The 27756-nt window shown below is 34.7% G+C and overlaps 1 protein-coding gene across 1 annotated transcript; it reads right to left on the reverse strand.

Moving 5' to 3' along the window:
• Positions 1–21037: 21037 nt before the first annotated feature.
• LOC107814278 (2-methyl-6-phytyl-1,4-hydroquinone methyltransferase, chloroplastic) lies at positions 21038–24803 on the reverse strand. The gene is made up of 3 exons (XM_016639660.2): positions 24015–24803; positions 22314–22620; positions 21038–21496 (listed from the first exon to the last, which is right to left on the reverse strand). The coding sequence occupies exons 1-3, from the start codon at positions 24557–24559 to the stop codon at positions 21341–21343; spliced, it is 1008 nt and encodes a 335-aa protein (XP_016495146.1). The 5' UTR covers positions 24560–24803; the 3' UTR covers positions 21038–21340.
• Positions 24804–27756: the final 2953 nt, after the last annotated feature.

A 27756-nucleotide genomic window follows, 5' to 3' on the forward strand; every position in this document is an offset into this window, starting at 1 on the left:
TAGTTTTAGAAAAATAAAAGAAGAAAAGAGAGCGAAAATATAAAGAAAGTCGGAATTGGGCCTCTTCTTCAATTTCAAGCTATAGGCCCAAAAAATGGCCCAATCTTCCCTACGACCCAGTCCATTTCGAACTGGGTCGACCCAGTCCATTAACCCAACACCCCTTCTTCATTTTTGTCCAACACAAAACAAAACCAAAAAAAAAATAAAAAAATAAAAAGTGAATTATCACTATTAATAGTTTTATTTTTTGTTTTTTTATATATAAAAAAAAATCCGAAAATATTTTATTTTATTTATTATTTTTATTTTAAAAAATATATATATATAGTAATTTCGGAAATGATTTTAAAAAAATAAAAAACAAAAAAATAAAAAAATGTAAAAGAATGTAGAAAATTTTTAAAAAAAAGTAAAAAGTTTTAAAAAATTTAAAAGTAAAAGAAGGTTGGAATTAAAAAATAAATATAAAGATATCTGAAAATTTAAAAAATTTAAAGTAATTGAAAGTAGCATTTTTAAAAGAAAAAGAAAAGATAGTGGTTTATTTTTTAAAGAAAAGTTAAATAAAGTGAGATTCTCTTTTAAAAAAATAAAAAGTGGGATTTTAAATAAGATAAAGTAATTAAAGTTGGAATTTTAAAAATAAAAGTAAATAAAGGTGGGATTTCTTTTTCTAAAAAAATAAAAGCAATTTGTAAGTGGGATTTCTTTTAATTAAAAAAATAATAAAATAATAAAAAACAAATCTGAAAATTTTGAAAATTTTGCTATAAATAGAAGAGAAAATTTAGGAAGAAGGGTGGAAAAAAAGAGAGGAAAAACTAGATAGAGAGAAGAAAAAAAAAGGGGGCGGAGTGAGAAGTATACACCCGATATACATTCTGTATACACTGAATATACAGGGGCAGAATTCATTTTGGAGAGTTTTGAAGTTGAAAAAAAATAGTTACTGCTTTATTGCCTCGCTTAAGATCTGAAATAGTCAGAACCTTCCTGCCTTTTACTTCTTCACTATACTTGGAGTCGTTTATAGTCTCTTAGGTTTTCTGTTATTCCTACTGTACTGGTTTGCGATGTTGCTGAATCTGCTGTTGCTGTGTTATTACTGTTGCTGACTTCTCCTTCTTTTGTTCTTGTACTGCGGTTTCCGGGTACACATTTGTACAATCTCGGCTTGAAGCAGAAAAATGAAATATTAATCAGGCTTTGTTCCTGTTGAATTCCTCCTGTTTAGATTTGTGGTTGAATATAATTTTTCTTTCTTCGTATAAAGATGTAGTTGAATGATTAATGAATAATGAGGTTGCATATGTATACTTTCTTCATCTAATAATGTTATTTTAAATTACGGAGAATAATTAATCTGTTTTTGATATTATGGTCAATCTCATGTTCTAGTATTATTGAATAACAGAATATAAAATGAAAGCAGTTTTTCTTTGTACAAACTCAATCGCAATTTTCCATTCGCATTAGCCGTAAACTAATAACTAATAAGTTACGTTTTTCAGCATGTAAATAATTAAGAGATTTTCTTTTAGTTTAGAGACGAACTTAATAGAAAATATAGTCATTGTAGGTTTATCCTGTAAAAATAAAAATGAGACGAGCCTCGCCAAATAAAACGTATAGATTGCGGGGCCCTCACAAAATGTATGGTTTAATTAGAATTCGGAAGGACCGTTTAGCGAATTTCACGGTCTTCCCCAAAATAATAACGCGATAGTCTCTTTAGGCGCATGTTTAATATTTTACTTTCTTAAGCCTGGGTGTGCATTTCATGCGACCCGAATCCAAATCCCAAAACATCAAATAAAACGTGTTCCGGATTGTGGGTGCATTTCATGTAACGCAGTCCAAAGACGTGTTTTAAGCGATGTTCATATTTCTTTTAAAAACAATAATAATAAAGCGGTTAAAAGATAAAATTTGCACACAAGTTCATATTTGTATAAAATCAGACAATCAAGACGAATATAACAGTTGAGCGACCGTGCTAGAACCACGGAACTCGGGAATGCCTAACACCTTCTCCCGGGTTAACAGAATTCCTTATCCGGATTTCTGGTACGCAGACTGTAATATGGAGTCATTCTTTTCCTCGATTCGGGATTAAAATTGGTGACTTGGGACACCCTAAATCTCCCAAGTGGCGACTCTGAAATAAATAAACCAATCCCGTCTCGATTGTCCTTTAATTGGAAAAACTCCCTTGCACCCTCGCGGGTGCGGAAAAAGGAGGTGTGACAGCTCTGGCGACTCTGCTGGGGAAATTGGCCCAGAACCACTGGTTCAGGGTTAGAAATTCGAGCTTAAAATAACTGTTATAGTTGGCTTTATTTATTATCTGATTTTTACATATTTATGCTTAATATGCTAAATGATGCTTTTATCGCTTTAATATTATCTGAATTGTGTATAAAACTGCTACGAAACTCTTCTTCTTTCTGAGTCTTCTAAATTTATGGTGTACACGTGCGCGTGACCCACCTTTCTGTTAGAAGTCATACCAAATAAGACGAAGTTGGGACAAGTAACTAGGCCGGGCAGACTTTCGTGCTCCCGGTACGTTGCCCCCATTTCGGCTCAAGCTGTCCACTTGGGTAAGCCAGGGCTAGAACAATATGCCTCAGGTTTTTTTTCACTTAGAATAACTCAGCTTCATGCCGGATCCCTAGTAGGAACGTTTGTTTGCATCACGTGCATTTGACTTTGGAGGCTCAACACAGGGGTTGGGTCTGTCTAGGACAGGTGTACCAAAAAATGAAAATGACCATCCTGATGCATCTTACTTGCTGCTATTTGCGCATTTATTTGATTCGGACTTTTGTGTTGACTGACTTTTGAATATCAGGAATAATATTTTGAAATTGAAAAAAAATAGCGGTTAGGGAATTGATTGTTTATTTTTGGAAAAAAAAAACAATGCCCAAATAACTGTCAAAACTCTGCCGAAATTTTGAGAAAATGAAAAAAAAATATTTTATTAGTTTGTTTTATTAAAAGCAAAGGAAAAATAGAAAGAAAAAAAAAGAGTCGTTGTTCTGTCTTGTTTTTAAAAAACAAATTAGAAAAAAAAATAGTTTGTCTTGCCATAAAAAAAATAAAAATGAAAAAAAAATCTTGTTTTAAAATGAGTTTTTATTTATTTATTTGTTTAGATACCAAAATAAAAATAACTAATAAAATAAAAAGAGTCGCGTCGAAAGTGGTTTTATTATTTGTTGCAAATATGTATATATATAAAAATCCAAAAAAGTTGTTCTTTATTTCCAAAAAATGTATATATATCTTTATTTGTTGCAAAAATATTTGTCGTGCCAAAAGTCTAGAAAAGTTTTTTTTAGACTCTCAATTTTCAAAACAAAAAAAAAATCCAAATTTTTTTTTCCGTTATTGACTTCTTTAGAAAGTCTTTTTAATTATTAATATATATATATATATATATATATATATATATATATATATATATATATATATATATATATATATATATATAATAAAATAAAATAAATTCGAAAATATTTTCCTTCTTCTTTAAAAATTGAAAAGAAAATTCAAAATTCAAAAAATATTTTTTTTAGAAAGCGTTTCTTTTATTAAAGGTAAAATTCCAAAAAAAAATATTTTCTTTCTTCTTAGAATAAGAAAAAAAAATATCTTCCTTTTACTTTTGAAATTCTCAAAGTTCAAATCAAAAGAAAAGGAATTCTTAGAAATCTTTCTTTCAAAAAGAAAATCAATCAAAAATCCAAAAAAAAAATATAAAAATACTTCCTTTCTTCTTTTAAAGCAGTTCTTTTACAAAAAAAAATCATAATTTAAAATCAGTTTATTTACTTTATTCATGACCGGCCCGAACTACGCGGGTTTGATTCTCACCGGATGTGAGATACGTAGGCAACCCTCATCGGGTCCAACCCCACCTTTTTGCTAAAATAGCCAAAAACCAATAAATAAATAAAAACGTGTCAAAATTTTAATTTTGTCATAAATAAGTCGGGTGGTGTCCAACCCCCCCTTTTTGCTAAAAATAGCAACAAAAAAAATATATGACAAATTTTAAAGAGTCATAAATAAGTCAGGGTGGTGCTGTTTTTGTCAAAAATAGCCGAATGTTCTCGAAAGGGACGCCGGAAGGCTGACTTCGCATAAACAGCCATTTTTGGGGTCATGGGTAGGATTTTGGTCCAGTCGACCCACACGGCCTTAAAAATCTTCGTCCTCGAGGCGCTGAAGGGCCATGTTTGCAACACACGATTTTATTGTAATTTGAAAAAAACAAAACAAAGAGTCAGCGGTCAGGTGAATACCGTTTGGATTTTTGGTCAAAATAAGTCGAGCCAGCTTCGACCGCGTCTTAAACCGTTCTTGCCGAAATAGCCTTAGAGTATCTTTCAGTTGTCGAAAGGCTATTTTCGTAAAAGAATGAGCAAGTTTGTAAAGTGTCATAAAATAATCCTCTCCGGCCTCAAAATTCGGAAGGGCCACATTTGCAAAAATAATCGTTCGGTTGCATTTGTCAAACGGAGAAAGGAAGCTTGCCGTTTGTTTTGGAGTTTGTAAAACTTTTGATTATAATATGTGGGTCGTTTGATTTTCAAGTTTGTAGGTCATTTTTAAACCTTTGAAACTCAATATGAAAATTGAAAAAATGATTAGTATTGCTTATCTTTTATTGGTCCGAACTACGCAAGGTCTGATTCATGCGGGGTCATGATACGTAGGCAATCTCCATAAGATTCGACCACAAAAAAAAATGAAAAAAAAAATCGAAAAAAAAAGAAAAAATGAAATGAAAAAAAAAATCGAAAAAAAAAGAAAGAAAGAAAATGAAAAAAAAGATGTTATTAATTATGGGGACCGACGGAGTCCATTCTAACCTGTTTTGAATCGCAAAGAAAGAAGGTGGTTGGTTTGTGGTAAGCCGGAAATACAAGACCCAGAAGCACACTTTGCGGGGATCAGGCCAGATAGCAGAAGCACTCGAATCCTATTGGGACTTGTTGACTAAGGTTGACGATATCGAAGTTGGAATGGTCTAGACAATACTGATGCAAAGCTCAGTGGCTAAAGATGCCAATTTTGATAAAGTGGGAGGTCGCTCCGTTCCTTGGTTAGCAAAAGAGAAGCGGGTGGTGTCTTATTTTGTTGTCATTTCTGTTGTTCGGATTATTAGGATTGTAATCCGAATATTGTCTTGTGTCAAACCTTCTTATCTTTCCAGTTTGTCATATCAATTTGTTTAAGTTTTGTCAAGGTTGTGTTAAGATTTTATTCTGGTTGTTTTGTTTGTTTTATTATTCAAACCATTTCACCGGTAGTCTAATACAAAAGCCGGTCTTTTATTGTTTCCAGTCATCTTTTGTTTAGTCCTTTTATCATTTTGTTCAGCGCCGATTCCAGTGACATGACATGCGCACACAGTTTGGGCCTAGTCTTAAAAGTTAATCATAAAACCCTGGGAAGGTGATCAAAGCATTTAAAGGAAATAAGAACGGTTTGAGATTATTTGGAGCCCGAGTCATGTGGAACTGGGGCAAGTTAAACACAAATAAAACCGTTAAAGAAAGATTCGCCTAAATTGGCATGAGGGTCGTTCATAATAATGAGAATGAGAGTGTCGTCCAACGGTGCTTTAGAAGTGACAAATGAACAAACAGATGTTGAATATAATTGTCAAGTCCAGCACCATCGGAAGAGACTATAAATCTATTGTTCAATTGTGTTGTTTGCACTTGGCATGTTTTGAAGACTGGAATGACGAAGGCATTTTATTCTGCTACCTAAACACTTTATCCTTCGTTACCCCTTTTGAGCCTTATTTATTTTCTTTCATACCCCTCGTTCGGAATCAATAGCAACGACTAGGAAATACGAGCCTGGAAGGTAAAGAAAAATCAAAAAAAAAAGAAAAAAAAAGAAAAAGAAAAATGAAAAAAAAAACAAAAACAAAAGAAAGTCAAATGAAAAAAGAGGAATTGGGAACTACGTTTGACCTGATTCCTCAAAGAGGATACGTAGGCGCTTCACTGCTCGGTCATAGTTTTGAAAAAAACGAAAAAAAAACCAATCAATTAAAATATCCCCAAGCAAGAAACTGGGGCAAATGTTGCATTTGTTGTAAATAAATCTAATTCCGAAGGTTGTAACTAATAACCCAAAAATTAATGCATTTTTGAGCCTTTAATACCTTTTTTTTTCTAGCCCTATCCAAAACCCACATTACGGTCCAAAGAAAGACCTTCTGATCAGTCTTCAAAAGATTTCAAGTCAGACAAATGAGAGTCTCACCGGTGAGCATAACATTTTGTTCCACAGCAGAAAGGACTCTAATCTCCAACAGAAAGAGTCATACCGGCAACACTCCAAAACCCCAGCTGAAAAGTGATACAAATGAGAGAGTCTTATCGGTGAAAACCTTCACATGCACCATAAGGTGATGAAAGTTGAGAGAAAAACCCAAAATGAGAGAGGCTTGATAGTGAAAACCCTTCGGGCACTACAAGTCGAATAAGATTAAGAATCAGATGGGGAATTGCCAATTGAAGATCTTGAAAGATGATTGACGAAGGATAGGCCACATAGGCATGTCATGACCATTAGAGTCGGTGTCTGCGTTTGATAGGGTTTTATTTATAGTTTCTTTTGTTAAAGAGTCATCTTTTTCCGTTGTCTTTTATTCTGTTCCCTTTTATCTTTTCCTTTCATAGAAAAATTCCCCAGTAGAGTCTGTTTGGTCAGAACTAGTGGGAAATGATTTCAAAATAGGCCATCAGCTTTCCAAGATAAGATCTGACTAATACATCCAAGTGATATAGTCAGGAAGGAACAAGCGCGAGGCCAGTGTCAAGAAAGATATCTCCAGCAAAAGAATTGACGAGTGTCAAGAGGGATATCCTTGCCGAAATCAAAGGTTATTAAACCTCAAGACCAGAGCCCATGGACAAAACAAGAAAAACAATAAGCATGATTTGGGAAATTCATGCGAGACTAAAAGGTCGGGAAAATGCAAATTTCCGAGCCATGCCACGAAAGAAGAGGGATATCCCCAGCAGAAAAGGATTATCCCCAGCAAATAATATCATCCCCAACAAGTTGTGGAACGCAGAGCAAGGAAGAGAAAAGGGAAAACCATCCCAGTGGGAGTATCACAACCAACCACCGCGTTTTAAACTAACAAATTTTGTTTAAATTGAAACAGGTAAAGGAAGTGGCATTGATGACAGAAATGCAGGCCATAAGGGAGACTGTCAAACTGGGGCAGAAAATTTTCCTTTCATTTGGAAAATTTTCTGGAAGTCAGATAACCATTCAGGGTAAAATGAATATAGCACCAGTCTCAAGAGAAGTGGTCTTTGAACCAGTTTTATCCCCAGCATAACAAGTTTTAATAAAAGAAGTTGTTCCCCAGCAGACAGAACAAAGGGATGACATTTGTGCTCATAAGAGCAAAAACCATTATCATCCCCAGCAGCTTCCAGAAGAATGATGCATCAATTTGAAGGGATAAAATTCCCCAGCAGCATTATCCTCAACAACGTTATCCCAAGAAGATAACACTTTTATCCCCAGCAGTGTTGAGAGAAAATAAATTCTGAAAAAAAAAATTAAATTTGAAGGAGGGGAAGAAAGGAGACTCCCACAGTGGTATTATCCCCAGCAAGCAAGAACAAAGCAGAGCGGAGGATAAAAAATTGAAGAAGAAGTCAGGCGTCCACCTGGAGAATGAGGATGAAAAATTGAAGAAGAAATCAGGCGTCCACCTGGAGAACAAGGAAGAGAAATGGAAGTATTAGTAGTCAGGCGTCCACCTGGAGAACAAGGAAGAACAGTTGAAGTATCAGCAATCAGGCATCCACCTAGAGAACAAGGAAGAACAGTTGAAATATCAGAAGTCAGGCGTCCACCTGGAGAACAAGGAAAAGCACCAAAACTGGGGCAGAAGATTTTCTGCCATTGTCGAAAAATTTCTCGGAAGAACGAGGAAATCAATTCAAGTTTTAAGAGATAGCAAGACAACACGATTCGAAGAAAAACAGTCGGAGGTAAGACAATTCCAAGATTTTGAAAATGGGATCATCCGCCCTCGAATAGGATATTTTGGGTTCATCCGCCCTCGAATAGGATATTTTGGGTTCATCCGCCCTCGAATAGGATATTTTGGGTTCATCCGCCCTCGAATAGGATATTTTGGGTTCATCCGCCCTCGAATAGGATATTTTGGGTTCATCCGCCCTCGAATAGGATATTTTGGGTTCATCCGCCCTCGAATAGGATATTTTGGGTTCATCCACCCTCGAATAGGATATTTTGGGTTCATCCGCCCTCGAATAGGATATTTTGGGTTCATCCGCCCTCGAATAGGATATTTTGGGTTCATCCGCCCTCGAATAGGATATTTGGGTTCATCCGCCCTCGAATAGGATATTTGGGTTCATCCGCCCTCGAACAGGATATTTTGGGTTCATCCGCCCTCGAACAGGATATTTTGGGTTCATCCGCCCTCGAACAGGATATTTGGGTTCATCCGCCCTCGAATAGGATATTTTGGGTTCATCCGCCCTCGAATAGGATATTTTGGGTTCATCCGCCCTCGAATAGGATATTTTGGGTTCATCCGCCCTCGAATAGGATATTTTGGGTTCATCCGCCCTCGAATAGGATATTTGGGTTCATCCGCCCTCGAATAGGATATTTTGGGTTCATCCGCCCTCGAATAGGATATTTTGGGTTCATCCGCCCTCGAATAGGATATTTTGGGTTCATCCGCCCTCGAATAAGATATTTTGGGTTCATCCGCCCTCGAATAGGATATTTTGGGTTCATCCGCCCTCGAATAGGATATTTTGGGTTCATCCGCCCTCGAATAGGATATTTTGGGTTCATCCGCCCTCGAATAGGATATTTTGGGTTCATCCGCCCTCGAATAGGATATTTTGGGTTCATCCGCCCTCGAATAGGATATTTGGGTTCATCCGCCCTCGAATAGGATATTTGGGTTCATCCGCCCTCGAATAGGATATTTGGGTCCATCCGCCCTCGAATAGGATATTTTGGGTTCATCCGCCCTCGAATAGGATATTTTGGGTTCATCCGCCCTCGAATAGGATATTTTGGGTTCATCCGCCCTCGAATAGGATATTTTGGGTTCATCCGCCCTCGAATAGGATATTTTGGGTTCATCCGCCCTCGAATAGGATATTTGGGTTCATCCGCCCTCGAATAGGATATTTGGGTTCATCCGCCCTCGAATAGGATATTTGGGTTCATCCGCCCTCGAATAGGATATTTGGGTTCATCCGCCCTCGAATAGGATATTTGGGTTCATCCGCCCTCGAATAGGATATTTGGGTTCATCCGCCCTCGAACAGGATATTTTGGGTTCATCCGCCCTCGAACAGGATATTTTGGGTTCATCCGCCCTCGAATAGGATATTTGGGTTCATCCGCCCTCGAACAGGATATATGGGTTCATCCCCCTCGAATAGGATATTTTGGGTTCATCCGCCCTCGAATAGGATATTTTGGGTTCATCCGTCCTCGAATAGGATATTTTGGGTTCATCCGCCCTCGAATAGGATATTTCGGTTCATCCGCCCTCGAATAGGATATTTCGGGTTTATCCGCCCTCGAATAGGATATTTCGGGTTTATCCGCCCTCGAATAGGATATTTCGGGTTCATCCGCCCTCGAATAGGATTTTATTTTTTAAAGTTGTTGAAATCAGGAGCCCCCTCTGAAGAACAGAATGGCGATGTATTGGTTGAAGAGAGGAATGACATTCATTTTTAAAGTTGTTGTTGAAGTTGGGAGCCCGCCCATAGAACAGAGGCATACATTTCAGTCTTTAATTTTCAAGCATTGAACTTGGGAGCCCGCCCAGATAACAGAGGCATACATTTCAAGTCTTTAATTTTCAAGTATTAAAATTGGGAGCCCGCCCAGATAACAGAGGCATACATTTCAAAATCAAGTCAGAGGACAATAAAACAGAGGGTTACAATAGGAATCCCCAGCAGGAAACAATAAAATTCCCCGGCACCGGGAAACAGAAGGTTGCAACAAGAGGTCACAGTACAAACTCAAGTACATGTGTCAAAAGAAGTAAAGCACCGAAATAAATGCAAGCAGACAAGGAAGCAAGGCAACAAAAACAAATTGTACTCTAGCCTAGCTTCTTGTTTTTTTAAGCACGGTGTAACAAGGAGATCGGTAAGCAGTAGTAATAACATGCAACAACAGTAACATTGCAGTCCAACGGTAGTCCCAGCTACCAAAATTTCTCGAACTACATTGACCTGATTCCTGTTTAGCCCAGGATATGTAGGAAACCTTTGAAGCAAAGGTTCGGTCAAATCTTTTTCAAAAAAATGCTTCAACGGAGTACTCGAATGGGCAAAAATCGCTCGTTTTATCTTTGCACGAAAACCCTTCGTGTCTCCGGGCAAAGAGGGGCAGCTGTAAGCACGTGATTTTTGCCCTATATGAGAATTACTCCCAAAAATTCAAAAATAAAATGATTTTTCTTTGGTGTACAATTTTGTGATATTTTGAAGAATTATTTGTATTTGTCTGTGCGTGTTTATTCGCTAAATTAATAAAAAATACAAAAATATGTCGCATTTTGCATGTAGGATTTAATTCTACAATTGTTAGTAATTAAAATTGTTTTACAAAAATTAAAAATTACAAAAATAGGCATCGTTTGCATTTTTAGCATTTAATGTCCAAATATACAATTTTATGCTTAATTAATACTTAATTGTGCGTTAATTATTATTGGGAGTTAATTTGCGCCTTTATAACTTAATTTAGTTCTTAATAATAGTTTAAGTATTTTTATAATTTAGTTTTAGAAAAATAAAAGAAGAAAAGAGAGCGAAAATATAAAGAAAGTCGGAATTGGGCCTCTTCTTCAATTTCAAGCTATAGGCCCAAAAAATGGCCCAATCTTCCCTACGACCCAGTCCATTTCGAACTGGGTCGACCCAGTCCATTAACCCAACACCCCTTCTTCATTTTTGTCCAACACAAAACAAAACCAAAAAAAAAATAAAAAAATAAAAAGTGAATTATCACTATTAATAGTTTTATTTTTTGTTTTTTTATATATAAAAAAAAATCCGAAAATATTTTATTTTATTTATTATTTTTATTTTATTTTTAAAAAAAATATATATATATATATATATATAGTAATTTCGGAAATGATTTTAAAAAAATAAAAAATAAAAAAATAAAAAAATGTAAAAGAATGTAGAAAATTTAAAAAAAAAAAGTAAAAAGTTTTAAAAAATTTAAAAGTAAAAGAAGGTTGGAATTAAAAAATAAATATAAAGATATCTGAAAATTTAAAAAATTTAAAGTAATTGAAAGTAGCATTTTTAAAAGAAAAAGAAAAGATAGTGGTTTATTTTTTAAAGAAAAGTTAAATAAAGTGAGATTCTCTTTTAAAAAAATAAAAAGTGGGATTTTAAATAAGATAAAGTAATTAAAGTTGGAATTTTAAAAATAAAAGTAAATAAAGGTGGGATTTCTTTTTCTAAAAAAATAAAAGCAATTTGTAAGTGGGATTTCTTTTAATTAAAAAAATAATAAAATAATAAAAAACAAATCTGAAAATTTTGAAAATTTTGCTATAAATAGAAGAGAAAATTTAGGAAGAAGGGTGGAAAAAAAGAGAGGAAAAACTAGATAGAGAGAAGAAAAAAAAAGGGGGCGGAGTGAGAAGTATACACCCGATATACATTCTGTATACACTGAATATACAGGGGCAGAATTCATTTTGGAGAGTTTTGAAGTTGAAAAAAAATAGTTACTGCTTTATTGCCTCGCTTAAGATCTGAAATAGTCAGAACCTTCCTGCCTTTTACTTCTTCACTATACTTGGAGTCGTTTATAGTCTCTTGGGTTTTCTGCTATTCCTACTGTACTGGTTTGCGATGTTGCTGAATCTGCTGTTGCTGTGTTATTACTGTTGCTGACTTCTCCTTCTTTTGTTCTTGTACTGCGGTTTCCAGGTACACATTTGTACAATCTCGGCTTGAAGCAGAAAAATGAAATATTAATCAGGCTTTGTTCCTGTTGAATTCCTCCTGTTTAGATTTGTGGTTGAATATAATTTTTCTTTCTTCGTATAAAGATGTAGTTGAATGATTAATGAATAATGAGGTTGCATATGTATACTTTCTTCATCTAATAATGTTATTTTAAATTACGGAGAATAATTAATCTGTTTTTGATATTATGGTCAATCTCATGTTCTAGTATTATTGAATAACAGAATATAAAATGAAAGCAGTTTTTCTTTGTACAAACTCAATCGCAATTTTCCATTCGCATTAGCCGTAAACTAATAACTAATAAGTTACGTTTTTCAGCATGTAAATAATTAAGAGATTTTCTTTTAGTTTAGAGACGAACTTAATAGAAAATATAGTCATTGTAGGTTTATCCTGTAAAAATAAAAATGAGACGAGCCTCGCCAAATAAAACGTATAGATTGCGGGGCCCTCACAAAATGTATGGTTTAATTAGAATTCGGAAGGACCGTTTAGCGAATTTCACGGTCTTCCCCAAAATAATAACGCGATAGTCTCTTTAGGCGCATGTTTAATATTTTACTTTCTTAAGCCTGGGTGTGCATTTCATGCGACCCGAATCCAAATCCCAAAACATCAAATAAAACGTGTTCCGGATTGTGGGTGCATTTCATGTAACGCAGTCCAAAGACGTGTTTTAAGCGATGTTCATATTTCTTTTAAAAACAATAATAATAAAGCGGTTAAAAGATAAAATTTGCACACAAGTTCATATTTGTATAAAATCAGACAATCAAGACGAATATAACAGTTGAGCGACCGTGCTAGAACCACGGAACTCGGGAATGCCTAACACCTTCTCCCGGGTTAACAGAATTCCTTATCCGGATTTCTGGTACGCAGACTGTAATATGGAGTCATTCTTTTCCTCGATTCGGGATTAAAATTGGTGACTTGGGACACCCTAAATCTCCCAAGTGGCGACTCTGAAATAAATAAACCAATCCCGTCTCGATTGTCCTTTAATTGGAAAAACTCCCTTGCACCCTCGCGGGTGCGGAAAAAGGAGGTGTGACAAAGGTCATGGGTTCAAGTCGCAAAAATAGTCACTAATACTTGCTTGCATTAAGGTAGGTTGTCAACATTACACCCTTAGGGTACGGCTCTTCTCCCGACCTTACGTGAATGCAGTATGCTTTGTGCATTGAGCTGCCTTTTTTTTACACAGTAGTGGAAATACACGTAGAAGTCAAAAAGATTCAAAAATTTACTCTATATACAAAAAAATAAAAATTTAACCTTATATATATACAACATAATTTTTTACGAAGGGTGATTCGAAAAACCTTTTCTGCCTCTAGCTCCTCTTCTGTTATACGATGCGAATCTGAATTAATCGAACGACCATACCGAATACATGAATGGTTAAACTAAACAAAAGAATGTGAAATAAAAGATAAATAAAATTTGAAAAAATAGCTGGATGGTTAGATGAGAAGGGAACAAAGAGCATTGAAAGAGAATGACTGGAGAGAGTATGGGAAGGTGTATACTGTGTACTTTGCCTTAAACCCAAGGAAAATGATTTTTTTTTTCTTTCTTTTGACCATTTTAGGTTTACACCCAAACAGCACGCTGCATTGCGTGCAAAAGGATTGCCATTTTTATCTTAAGAGAGTATGCCACATGATTTGTTGCTACTCTTCATTTTTTTAGTTTTTTCTTTTGTTTCAATAATTTTAGGGCAGTCAAATTTGGCCCAAACCCAAATGACCCGCCCAACCCGCCCAAGGTTGGGTTGGTTATTGACCCGCCCATTTATTGAACTTAGCCCATCTTGATCCAACTCTTTTCAACTCATTTAAAGTTGGACTAATTTTTAGCCCAAATTGATCCATGAGTAAGTTTGTCAAAATATCTTAGAAATAATTTTATTTTTTGTTTAATATTTTAAATATGATCACTAACAAAAGCAAAAAAAACTTTATTTAGTAATTATACAATTTATAAGAAAATAACACATATTAATTAAAGTTTAATAAGAGTTGGGCGGGTTGAGTTATGACCCGAATTTTAACCCATCTTGACCCAACCCATCTTAGCCCAAGTAACTTTTGGGCGGGTCATTTGACCCGCCCAATTATTGACTCAACCCATTTTGACCCGCCCAAAATTGACCCAACCCGCCCATTTGACACCCCTAAATAATTTCATTGCATATTAAGGGGTCGTTTGGTAGGGTGTATAAGAATAGTGCGAAATAAGGTGTATTAGTAATGCATGTGTTAGTAATACAAGTATTAGTTATGCAAAATATTATTTCTTATCTATTGTTTGATGTGGTGTATTAAAATTATAATGCATTGCATAATTTTTAGGAAAAATAGTTGCTTACAAAAATGTCCTCCATATTCTCTAGCTTTAAGGGACTTTAAGGACAATTTTGTCTTTAATCATGTTAATGCATGCATTAAAGCCTTGATATTACTAATGCCATGGTTTTTTTATGCATTACTTATGCATAGGATAATGCCAAGTATGGTGTATAACTAATACAGGTATTAGTTATATACAAATTGAAAAAATGTACCAAACAAGGTATTAGTATTGCATAGAACTAATGCTTGCATTATTTTTTCTAATACCTCATACCAAACGATCCCTAAGTATTAACCATGCCAATGATTGATAATGGGATAACAATGGGGACCATTTAATTTGAAGTCGTCTTGTTTAATTTTCTATTTCATTCCTTGAGCCGAGGATGGTCTATCGGAAACAGTTTCTTTATTTTCATAAAGTAAACATGTGTACACACTTGATACTATTTCTCGTCAGACCCCACTTGTGGGATTGTTATTATTGTTGTTTATTTTTCTATTACATACTTTAATTTTGGGGATCCTATTACTTTCCTAAATTTGTAAATAAAGTGATAGCATCCATGGCAGCTCAACATCATTAAAAGAGAAAGATGAAGCTCTGGAAGCTCCAAGAAAGCTCATGACAAGGTCTCAAACAAAGAAATTTCAAGACAAGCTTACTGAGCTTCAATTAGCATTAAAAAGTGTCTTATAATAGAAGAAGAGCTCTAGCACAAGGAGGATCTTTGGGTCAAGTATTACAACTATTTGGACGCCTAAATTAAAGTCCAAAAGAAAATGGAATGAGGCCCAAATATGCCCCCAAAAGAGGGCGAACGGCACAAATAGCCACTAAAAGCAGTGGCTTTTATTTTAAAGCCACTGTTTTCAATGTATTTAGACTTTAGCCACTCCTTTAAAAAACTTATACCTGACTGGACGAAAATACCCTTCTGATATAACTTATACCTACGCTATCAACACAAGTAGCAGTTACACAAAGAGAAGAAACGAGCAGCAGCAACAGTTACCACAACGGCGATCAACTGAGGATTGATAAAGTTATAGACATCGCCTCTTATGATAATTCTGTATTCCGGACATAGTGTCTTCATTTTAGAAATTGAATTCAAAAGAAAAAAAATAAGAACACTATGTACTTAACTTTGATTCTACTGGCCTCATTTTGCAAATTGAATAAAAAAACTTAAGGACAAAATGTCCTTCACTTTGTTGTTGTTCTTCTGTATACAAAGTCCTGTAGCTTGAGTTTCAGATTGTATGTTTTAATTTCTGGTTCAAATGTTAAGGATTGACAGTCCTTAACTTTTAAATACATGTTTAAATGTTAAGGACTAGCAGTCCTTAACTATTAGTTCCATGTTTAAATGTTAAAGGACAAACAGTCCTTAGCTTTTAATTTCTTGTTCAAAAGTTAAGGACTGTCAGTCCTTAACTTTTAATTCCATGTTTAAATGTTAAGGACTGACAGTCCTTAACTTTAATTACATGTTTAAATGTTAAAGGACGGGCATTCCTTAGCTTTTAATTTCTGGTTCAGAAGTTAAGGACTGACATTCCTTAACTTTTAATTCCATATTTAAATGTTAAGGACTGACAGTCCTTAAGCTTTTAATTTCTGGTTCAAAAGTTAAGGACATGCAGTCCTTAAGTTTTAATTTTTGGTTCAAAAGTTAAGGACAGACAGTCCTTAAGTTTTAATTTCTTGTTCAAAAGTTAAGGACTGAAAGTCCTTAACTTTTAATTCCATGTTTAAATGTTAAGGACAGACAGTCCTTATCTTGGTCTTGCACTTACAGTACACCTGTTCTTAATTCTACAAGGATTAAGGACTGACAGTCCTTAACTTTTAAATACATGTTTAAATGTTAAGGACTAGCAGTCCTTAACTATTAATTCCATGTTTAAATGTTAAAGGACAGACAGTCCTTAGCTTTTAATTTCTTGTTCAAAAGTTAAGGACTGGCAGTCCTTAACTTTTAATTCCATGTTTAAATGTTAAGGACTGACAGTCCTTAACTTTAATTACATGTTTAAATGTTAAAGAATAAACCTTAGCTTTTAATTTCTGGTTCAGAAGTTAAGGACTGACAGTCCTTAACTTTTAATTCCATATTTAAATGTTAAGGACTGACAGTCCTTAGCTTTTAATTTCTGGTTCAAAAGTTAAGGACATGCAGTCCTTAAGTTTTAATTTTTGGTTCAAAAGTTAAGGACAGACAGTCCTTAAGTTTTAATTTCTTGTTCAAAAGTTAAGGACTGAAAGTCCTTAACTTTTAATTCCATGTTTAAATGTTAAGGACAGACAGTCCTTATCTTGGTCTTGCACTTACAGTACACCTGTTCTTAATTCTACAAGGATTACTTTATAACGTATGTCCTTTGTTTCCCATTTTCTTGACTTGTAGGATGGAAACAATATGCATAATAGTTGCTTTTAATTATAGATGGACTGAACACTATAAATATCTTGAAACAGAATATAAATCATGAACTGGCGAATGAAAAAGTACCCAATGCCTCGAGTGCCACCAGTTACAAGAGCATTCATTCCATAAAGGGACCATCTATTCACTTTTCCACTACACTTAGTGGCAGTGGCAGTAGTTGTGAGTCGAACTGAACTGCAATTCATCCATGGGTTTATTATAAAGTTTCTGGGTTTTGAAAGTTGAAGTTTGTGCTTGAGAGAAGCAACAACAGTGTGTGAAATGAAGAGGGGTTCCGACATTTTCTTTTAGAGAGAGAGAGAGACAAGGGATTGAGGGATTGATGTGCACAGACAAGGGATTGAGGGATTGATGCTGTTGACCAAGCATGGAGGAGGCCGACCATGAAATCACCTTGGGTATTCCAGATGAAAATGCAATGCGAAAGAGAGGAAGAAACGGTAAAATTGTCTTTTTTCTATTAGTGGTGGCTATTTTTGCTGAGCATTATAATTAGTGGATAAAAATTAAAGACACCCTTAATTAGTGGCTACTACACACCATTTTTACCCCAAAAGAGGGACTTTCAGCAGCCCAAATAAACCCAAAAAAATAGTTTCTAGAATATATATACGACAAAGGGCTAAATATACCCCTCTACTTCAAATATTGTTTACTTGTACCCCTCATTATACTATTGGACTATCTATACCCCTACCGTCATACGATTGGGTTATCTATACTCCTACTGTCATACTTTAAAACAAAAATACCCCTATTTTGAATGGAGTGACACGTGCCAACACCTGATTAAAACGACCCATTTCTTTTTTTTTACCCGACCCGTTTTTAAAAAAACCCACAAATCAACCCCTATTTTCTTTTTTTTCCAGTTTTTTTTTTAAAAAATTCAGTTTTTAAAAACGAAAATATTTTGTTAAAAAAAATATATATATTTTTCCTGTTTTTACAAATTTGTTTTTACAAAATAAAATTCTTTTAAAAAACTGAAAAAATAAAAAAAATATTTTTCAAAAACGAAAATATTTTGTTGAAAATAATTTTTTCAGTTTTTTAAAAACGAAAATATTTTGTTAAAACACGAAAATATTTTTTTCTATTTTTACCAAAAAAATTCAGTTTATACAAATTTGTTTTTTCAGTTTTTACAAAAAGAAAATCTTTAAAAAAACTGGAAAAAAAAATATTTTTCAAAAACGAAAATATTTTATTGGAAATATTTTTTTTCAGTTTTTAAAAAACGAAAATATTTTGTTAAAAACTGAAAAAAAATTCCAGTTTTTTTCAATTTTTACAAATATGTTTTTATAATTTTTACAAAAAAAAAATATTTTGTTAATAAAACGATTTTTTCTAGCTTTTACAATTTGTTTTGCAAGATCTTTTCAGTATCTACTCAGTTTAAAAAAACGAAAATATTTTGCAATTTTTTTTAACTTTTACAAAAAGAAAATTCTTTAAAAAAAATGAAAAATGAAAATATGGTTCGGGTTGTGGGTTTTTTGTAAAATGGGTTGGAAGAAAAAAAGAAATGAACCATTTTAATCTGGTGCTGCCACGTGGCACTCCATCCAAAATAGGGGTATTTTGTTCCAAAATATGACGATAGGGGTATGAATAACCCAATAGTATAACGAAGGGTACAAGTAAACAATATTTGAAAGCAGAGGGATATATTTGGCCCTTTACCGATATAATATATTTAGTAGTTTGTTTCAATCTATGTTGACTTGCATTGGTCTATATATATGTTGACTACATTGGTCTTAGTGTGGGTAGCCTTATATGCTTCTAGGGAATATATTTCTCATTTATTGAAGTCTTGACTAGCTCGTTCTTTACTACTATATAAAGGGGTGCTTGTCTTTCATTGTCGGGAGAACATTGAAGATTAATATTATTATTGTGAGTTCTTTTGAACCTTTGTGAATTTTACTTTGAGATTTATCTTGCAACCCTAACTAGTTCATAGCTTAAGGTAGTAAGATAATTTTCTTTCTTGTGATATCTTTGGTTTCTTTTGATACTCTTCGAAGACGACTAGTTTCTTTTACTAGTTGTTGTCGTAAGTTATTCAAACTAGAAGTCAAGATCCGAATCTAGTTCTTGATTAGTGTATCTCTAGTGAAGGCAATTGGTTTCAAACCAACTTGTTGTCATTAGGATCTTGTCAAAGTTTAAATTAATATAATCTCGGGGTTCTTGGACCTTTCCTTGAACTTCAACATATCTAGTTTATTTTTCTTGCTTTTCTTAATTCGATTGCATTTCTTTATTGCTTCCACATTTCTTCAACTTATTTTCTTTAAGTTCTTGGATCTCCCAACCTTTGTGTTATTATAAAGAGTACTAATACCTATTCTTAGATAATATTTGAGGGAATTAGTTGACATGGATAGGCTAAGGTCGCCTATTTCACCGGCGAACTACCCATAATATTTTTTTTTAGTGTTGTGACATATGACGATGTGTGCCCGGTGCAACAGTTATTCCATACCAACTTAGGCGTCCGGCGTTGGTATTGACATAACAATCGGTACACCATCGGTTAGCCCAACGCAGTTCTTTGGTACTAGGGCTGGCTCAATTCTCCCCTTAACACTAACAATAGATAGGAACCGAACAAAACCCACCGTCTTTGCAATGGTCTTTGTTGTGGAAGGAAGTAAAAGAGAAAATAATTTTATAAAATAAGTCATTTTTTAGCAATTGAAACTTAATACCAACTCCTTGTTAGAAAAGCAACAGCAAATTTCACGCTATTATATGTCCAAATTAAATTCCTAAGGGATAAAGTCGTTTGACTTCTTTGGTTGTCAATAAAAGAACATTATAATGTCACCATCAAGGAATGTGTTATGACGTGATGAATGAAACCTTACACCCACAACCGGAGATCTCGGGTTTGAATTCCGAAAATAGAAAAAAATTCTAATACATAGTTTCCCTTAAACAAGCCAAGCACGGCGTGAACTGACTTATAGCCTGTTTGGCCAAGCTTTTTTTTGGGCCAAAAGTGTTTTTTTAGCCAAAAACACTTTTGACCAAAAATTGAGGTGTTTGACCAAACTTTTAGAAGGAAAAAAAGTGCTTTTGAGGAGAAGCAGATGCAGTTTTTGAGAAGCAGAAAAAAGTAGTTTCTCTCTAAAAGTACTTTTCTGAGAAGCACTTTTGAGAAAAATACACTTAGAAGTAATTTTCAAAAGCTTGGCCAAACACTAATTATTGCTCAAAAGTGTTTTTCAAATTAATTAGCCAAACACAAACTGCTTCTCACCAAAAGCACTATTTTTAAAAGTAGAAAAGCACTTCTCAAAATAAGCTGATTTTAGAAGCTTGGCCAAACAGGCTATTACTTAGGACTAGGAGTGGCAAACGGGCGGGTCGGATATGGTTCGGGTCGAAAACGGGTAATAAAAAATGGATAAATTATTCGATCCGACCCATATTTAATGCAGGTATAAAACGGGTTAACCGGCGGATAATATGGGTAACCATATTATTCATGACTTCTTGCATATGATGACTTCTAGGAGAATTCTTAGTCTCCCTAACTTAAGGAACCCCCAATTTGAGGCTTTACAAATGTAAAAGTTAGACTCATTGGTTATCCATTGATTACCATTGATTATCCATTTTCTAAATGAATAATATGGTTCTTATCCATATTTGAACCGTTTTTAAAAAATTCATTATCCAACCCATTTTTAGTGAATAATATGGGTGATTAATTGTTTTCTTTTAATCATTTTGCCACCCCTAATTGGGACAATGAGTTATGAATACCAAATACAACAACGACATTAACAACGAACGACGTGGCAGCTACAACAACAACAACAATAAACCTAGTGTAATCTCACAAGTGGGATCAGGAGAGGGTAGCGTGTATGCAGACCTTACCCTTACATTGAGAAGATAGAGACGTTGTTTCCGATCTATCCTCGGCTCTGAATACCAGATGATTAAATAAAATATTATTAATATCTCCCCCAAAAACCTTCCATAAAACATGCTTCTCATTTCTAAACCAAAGTAAGAAAATTTGTAAAGAAAATCAAAGTTATTGGAGACTTGACTCATATGACCATTTCCTGCTTTCCTTATGAAACATAGTCAAACATGCCTGAGTAAAATACTAAAATCTTGCTGAATATTAGAGGAAATAATGTATTACTAGTATTTATTTCAAAGAGTTTTCTCAACTCTTGATAAAAGAACATGACCGATAGATTATACAACTAGAAAATAGTCACAATGATTTTCTAGGTTTTACCATGGAATTAAACTTTACAAAAGGCCCTTTCTAAGGCTGCAAAACTAACAAACTAAAGCAACAAATTCACCCTTGTGACGATGCCAAAAACTTTCTTGTTCCGCGATAGATTCGTGGTCATTAGCGTACTCTCAAACGGAATGCGCGGAGAGCTTCTCTTTGGATTGACGTTCTTCTTATTGTTCAGATCGGCTGACCTTTCGGGGTGATTTGATCCTTAATCCACATGTATATTGGAACGAGCACGTAATAAGTTGCAGCAGTTATGCCAAGGAGGAATCGCACGAGAAATATGAATGGGTTTACAGGCTTGCTCACATCCTCAACCTTCGGACCGAGCTGCAACACAAACAATACAACACCAGAGAAATATTAACAGTTGGTGTAAGAAAAATTCTTACGATGCTGGTATTATCTATCTGGCTTCTGTTGTTGTTACTAATCTATTGTCTCTTTTCGTCTTCTTGAGCCAAAGGTCTATCGAAAACAACCTCTTTACTCCTTCGGGGTAGAGGTAAGGTCTGCGTACACACTACCCTCCGAAATCCCACTTGTGGGATTTTACTAGGTTGTTGTTGTTGGCGGTGTAAGAAAATATTGTTCATGAAGTTCAAAATGTAAGCAACCTTGAAGAATAAGGTGAATTTTTAAAGATAAATTTCCAACATAAAAATTGCTCCCAAAAAAAATATATGACATATTTAAGACTACAAGTTTCAAAAGTCTTCAATTTTTTTAAAACTCTGCATCCAGTCAAACAGGTTCATATAAAATAAAATAGAGGGACAACAATAAAAAAAATCAGTGTAATCTCACAAGTGAGGTCTGGAGAGGATAGTGTGTACGCAGCCTTTCCCCTACCTTGAGAAGGTAGAGAGGTTGTTTTCGATACACCATCGGCTCAGGAGAAGCATAGTCACGTCATTTGTTGAAGAAAAGAAAACAATAGTGCATAAACTATGGAAAGGAAATAGTAACACAAAACAGCACCAGATAAACTGAATAAAATAGAGGGAGTAAAAGGAAGTTTATGTGTCACCGTCCACCGTATGACGTGTGTCACAATTTATGTCACGTAGTTTGACTATGGACGAAAAATAAAAAAGCTAATCTTGTACATTAACAGCACAAATTTAGCAAGAATGGAAGTCCTTACCTTCAACGGAGATTCCCCGAAATATGGCTTGACACCAGTCACAGAACAACCCATGATCAAGCCATGGCGACGGACACCACGATACCATTTTGGGCCAATCCTCTTGAGTTTAACTTGTGCAAAACCAGCCTTTTTAAACCACTCTATATACTCCTCTTCTTTTGGAAAGAGCATCCACATATCAGCAAAGAAGCGAGATAGCCAAAACGTCGGGTACACAGGACCAATTAAGCAGGCAACACCACCTATGGTCAGTACTCGGTATGCTTCCTTGATACCGCGCTGTGGATCTGGCCAGTACTCAATGCTGGAAAATACAATCATAGTTTGAAACCAGTTTCTAACAATAAGATTGAATATAGAGAATACTTTATAAATAAGGAAACTATAACACAATTGTTAAGAACCTAAAGTATAGTAATGCAAATTGTAAGCCAGAAACATAGAAAACAATACACATGGCCGAAAAACCATAGCAGAATCATAGCTAGTTGAACTACAAAATCTTCCTTATGGTCTTCTATTAAAAGCACATAGAATGTTAAAGAGCATTTCAACATTTGAGAAAGAGTAACAAAAACTCCTCCTCAAGTCGATGAATTGTTTAACAGCATTACATAGTATTGTATACTAACAAGTCCAATTTGGAGGAAAGGCAAGGATATCATCGAAGAAATTGACATTTCAGAAACAGAAAGTGTGCACTTTTGTCATGGTCCAAGCCCCAACTGCCAAGGTATTGTCCGTTTTGGCCGCCCCTTTCCGGGCTACGTCAAGGCTTTTCGGCCTCATGGTTTTATCCCCTCGAGATTTAACCCAAAAGGCGCCTCAACAATTGAATCATAAACTCATTCCTATACCGCTCTTAAACTTTCCATCCGATTCCAACATGAAATTTGCGTAAAGGCAAGCTTCACACCAAACTCCTTTTGAGTTAAACCGCCTGCAACCCGGAAGCTGTTACCAGAGAGAGGCTAGAGTACTCAAAAGCAGAGTAGCCGTGCGGGTTCGGTCAAACCTAGTCATTTTTGCTTAAATATTGTATTTGTACTAGAAAGTTTATTAAATATGCATAAAATATTTAATTATGGACCCAGTAACTAAGACGAGCTATCAATTTTGAGGCAAATTTCGAATCCATAAACTTCATATCCGAGCTCCGCCTCTGAGAGTACTAGGTACAGATTCGACCGAACCTGATAGCTTTTGCTTTGACCTTATATTTATACTGATAGATCCATTAAATACGTATAAATATTTAATTGTGGACCCAATAACTAAGACGAGGTATGGGTTCAGTGGCAAGTTCAGAACCCATAAACTACAAATTCTGGTTTCCTCTTATATTACGTACGGATTTGCCGAACCTAGTAGCTTTTGCTTACTCTATATTTGAATTACAAAATCCATTAAATACGTACAAATATTTAATTCAAAGCCAATAACCAAAACAAGCTATGTGTTCCACAGCAAGTTCAGATCCATAAACTTCAAATTCTAGCTAAGCCTCTCCTGTTACAACTACAGTTTGATTTCTCCTTAACATCACAAAAGGAAGAAGCAAAAACAAAAACAACATCTCAGTATATTCCCACAAGTGGGGTCTGAAGAACTTAGTATGTACGCAGTCTTACCCCTACTCTGAAAGGGCGGAGAGATTGTTTCCGATAGAGAAAAGCAAAAACAAATTAGTGAAATTACCTTCCAGCAGAAACATATCTATCAAAAGTATCAGTAGGAAAAGGTAAATCCTCAGCATCTCCTTCCAATATTTTACATTCTTTTAAAGGTTCTTTTTCTCTAGCTTTAGCAAGTTGATGAGGTGATTGATCAATAATTGTAACATTCTTAGCATCAACATGTTTAACAATACCAAGTGTAGTAAATCCAGTCCCACCACCAACATCAACAACTTGTAATTGTCTACTGTTTAATTCAGCTGGTTCAAGTGCTTCATCTCTCATATCTTCAGTCCAATGACCTGGATTTATAACATGGTCATATACTATAGATAAAAATCTATAAAACCAAAATGCTTCTTTTTTGTGTTGTATAAATCTTGGTTGTGAAGCTGGTCTTGAAGATGATACACTGCATTTTGTTCTTAGGGTTCTTGATTTGGGATTTGAAATTCTTGAGAAATTTACAAGACCCTTTTGAGGAAAACACTTGATGTGTAATTCTGATGGAGAAATACCACTATGAATCTTGAAATTTTCAGCTCCACTTAGTATTGAAGAAGCCATGAATATGAATTTTTTACTGCATATATTTTTTGATAAGCTTCAGAAAAGAAGCTTATCAATTTGGGAATTTTTTTGGGAAGAAAAATAGCACAAAAATAGAAAAAGCTCAGTATTGTTATTTGGTTAGCTGAAGAGGTAGTAGAAGTGGCAGAGCATTGCCTTTTTTCGCGACCACATATTGAGATTACGATTAGAACTCGCAAAGAAACAAGAGCCACAAAGCTATATACGACAGCGTTTTGCCTTTTTCACTTAAGTAGATCCAATATGTCCATCAAAAAAGACAAACAAATTTGTTAGTGGGCGTTTGGACATAAGAATTCTAAAATGTTTCCAAAAAAAAAATTGAATCTTTTTTAAGTGAAAATTGTAGAGTTTTTGATCAATATTGTTCTTTATCTTTGAGGGTAGGTATATTTTGGTCCCTCAAATATAACCCCGAGCATATTTAGTCCCTTAAGTATGCTAAAGTGAAGCACATTTAGTCTCACTGATAGAATGTATTCAAAAACTAACGGTGTTAACCAACTCTGATTCATGAACCAAATCTTCTGCTCTGAAACAAAATGTTTCCTCTCCTTTTATTGGATAACGCAAATTATCATTTTAATTCCTCATTTTTAGATAATGTCTTCTAAAATTTGGACCTTAAAAATATCCCGTTCTGTGCCAGTTTTCAATGAGAAAATGATGCCGTATAGCCGCTGTAAAAATAATAGTCGAAAAATATATTATTTTGTATATATATATATATACACATTTTGTATGTTAATATATAAAATTATACAAATTTTATGTACTTTTTTCGGCTACCGGATGTAAATAGTTTCTGATGCGGGCTAAAAGTGATAATACCATCCGGTTATTCGTTTGCTTCAATAATATGCCTAGAAGTGATCTTGGCAGCTCTATCTTTTCAAATTTTAACTTTTCTTTTTGGAACAATCAACCGAAATTTTAAAAGTAAAAGTTTCAACGTTAAAATCTTAAATTTATAAGCTCTGTACTATTAGTGAGTGTTGGTTTATAAAGTATTTTTGATGATTTAATTAAAAAGACGGTGAGTGCCGAAACCAACCCCGTAATTGATCTTGGGCAGATTCTGTCATCGAGACTAAATGTGCTCCACTTTAGCATACTTAAGGGACTAAATATGCTCGGAGTTATATTTGAGGGACCAAAATAGACCTACCATCAAAGATAAGGGACAATATTAGCCAAAAACTCAACAATTGTATTTGAAAATTAGAGTTGTATTTGGACATGAATATAACTTGGTGTTATTTTTGTATTTTGTGAGTGATCTGAGTGAAAATTTTGAAAAAATAATTTTTTGAAATTTTTCAAATTTTCTTTCTAAATTTCATCTTCAAGTGAAAATTGAAAATTTTATGGCCAAAATTGATTTCGAAAAAAGTGAAAATATTCCGAAAAAAGGTAAAATTTTTTTTTGGCCAAACATGACTCTTAAAGTTTTTTGGTAAACTATATTCGGAGAAGAAACTACACTACTGCCTTTGAAAGTACAAGAGGGGAGGGTGAATTTTGACTAAGAGAGGAATTAGTCGACTAAACTTCCCAAAGGAATCAATCGCAGCAGAAACAAATTGCGCAAATAAAAAGTAAAGAAGGCACAATAATTTTTATATTGGTTCGGCATCGATATGTTACTTACGTTCAGTTCCCTTGGGTCACAAGAGTTCTCTTAGATCTTCAGTAAGCTTTTACAACAGTAATAATTTTAGTACGTTCACCACCAACGATATACAACAACGATATTTTTTTCTAGCGTTGACACAACTCTTGTTTTGTTTTCTAACTCTTCCTATCTTTTGCAATACTTGTAGACTCAAGAATATTGTTTACACTAAGAACTAGAAAACAGTTATAAAGTTGCGTGATCTTCTTTGCCTTCCTACTTCTTCTTTTATATTGCTCGATAATTCTTCTGATTCTTTTTCTTAAGGATCAAATAGCAACAATGATTGGAGGTCTCCTTGTGAGGCATAAATTTTTAAGAGTGAGACCTAAGGGTAGTTTCATGAATCAGGCTTAAGAAGTATAGCCAGATTCATTCTTAATTTGAAGATTTGGTTCCTCCAATTATCCTTGATTAGAGCTTCTGTAGATTGCCCTTTTATTTGCTTTCTTTCCTTTCTTGCATGTTTGAGGGTCTTTAGCAAGTCTGACTGATTCATGAATTGATTGGTTCTCTTTCCATAATACATAGTCATTGGCTTCCTCTGATTTCCTCATAGGATTTTCTTTCCTTTCATTTCAATGTCATTGCGAATCTGCACAAAGAGAGATGTCATTAGTCAAGGGTCTCTTGATTATTGATCATTATTAAAATTCTAAACCTAACAGCCTTAAGTATATACGGTCAGATCTCTTTATAACAACATTCTTATATAACAGCAATTCAAAAGCCAAGATTTTTTCGGAACCGACTTTATATTATCTTATAATATATGTGTCACGACCCGGATTTTCCTACCCCCGGGAGTCGTGATGGCGCCTACTCATAGAAGCTAGGCAAGACACGAAATTAGGAAATCTTAACTCTTTTGTTTTCATCCTTTTTATAACATACATTAACAAGCGATAAACATTTAAATAATAGCGGAATATGAGATTAAGCGGAAGACTTTGAAATGAACCAAAATAATAAGAAACTCCATATATGCCTCTACCCAGAAACTGGTGTCACAACATTCACGGACTACTAAGATTACTACACACAACTGTTTGAAAGAAAGTAATACTGTCTGTCTTAAATACAAGAGATATCAGAACATAATAAGGAATAGAGGAGACGTTGGGCCTGCAGACGACTGCAAGGCTACCTCGGTGTCTCGATGGACTGAAGACTGGCTCCTGATCTACTGCTGTTGGCTAAACGCTGCTCTGGTATCTGCACATAAGTGCAGAGTGTAGCATCAACACAACCGACCGCATTTGCTAGTAAGTATCTAGCCTAACCCCGGCGAGGTAGTGACGAGGCTAGGACCAGACTCCAGATAAACCTGTGCAGATATATACATATATGCAACAGAGAAATAATCTGAAACAAACAGTTAAAACTGGGAAGAGGAAACATGCTTCGGCGGAATAACAGATAAGACAGAATCTCAAGAGAATTATAAGGAAACCAAAATTCAACTTCTAACAAGGATAAGGAAAACAAAGGCAGATTT

This window comes from Nicotiana tabacum, chromosome 21 (assembly GCF_000715075.1).
Source record: "Nicotiana tabacum cultivar K326 chromosome 21, ASM71507v2, whole genome shotgun sequence".
Taxonomy (NCBI): Eukaryota; Viridiplantae; Streptophyta; class Magnoliopsida; order Solanales; family Solanaceae; genus Nicotiana; species Nicotiana tabacum.

Excerpts from the sequence above, each read along its gene's own strand:
- LOC107814278 (XM_016639660.2), bottom strand. The coding sequence starts at position 24,559 with ATGGCTTCTTCAATACTAAGTGGAGCTGAAAATTTCAAGATTCATAGT. Across the intron at positions 22,621-24,014 it reads AGATATGTTTCTGCTGGAAG|CATTGAGTACTGGCCAGATC; the intron begins GTAATTTCACTA and ends TGTATTTTCCAG. Across the intron at positions 21,497-22,313 it reads TCGGGGAATCTCCGTTGAAG|CTCGGTCCGAAGGTTGAGGA; the intron begins GTAAGGACTTCC and ends TTTGTGTTGCAG.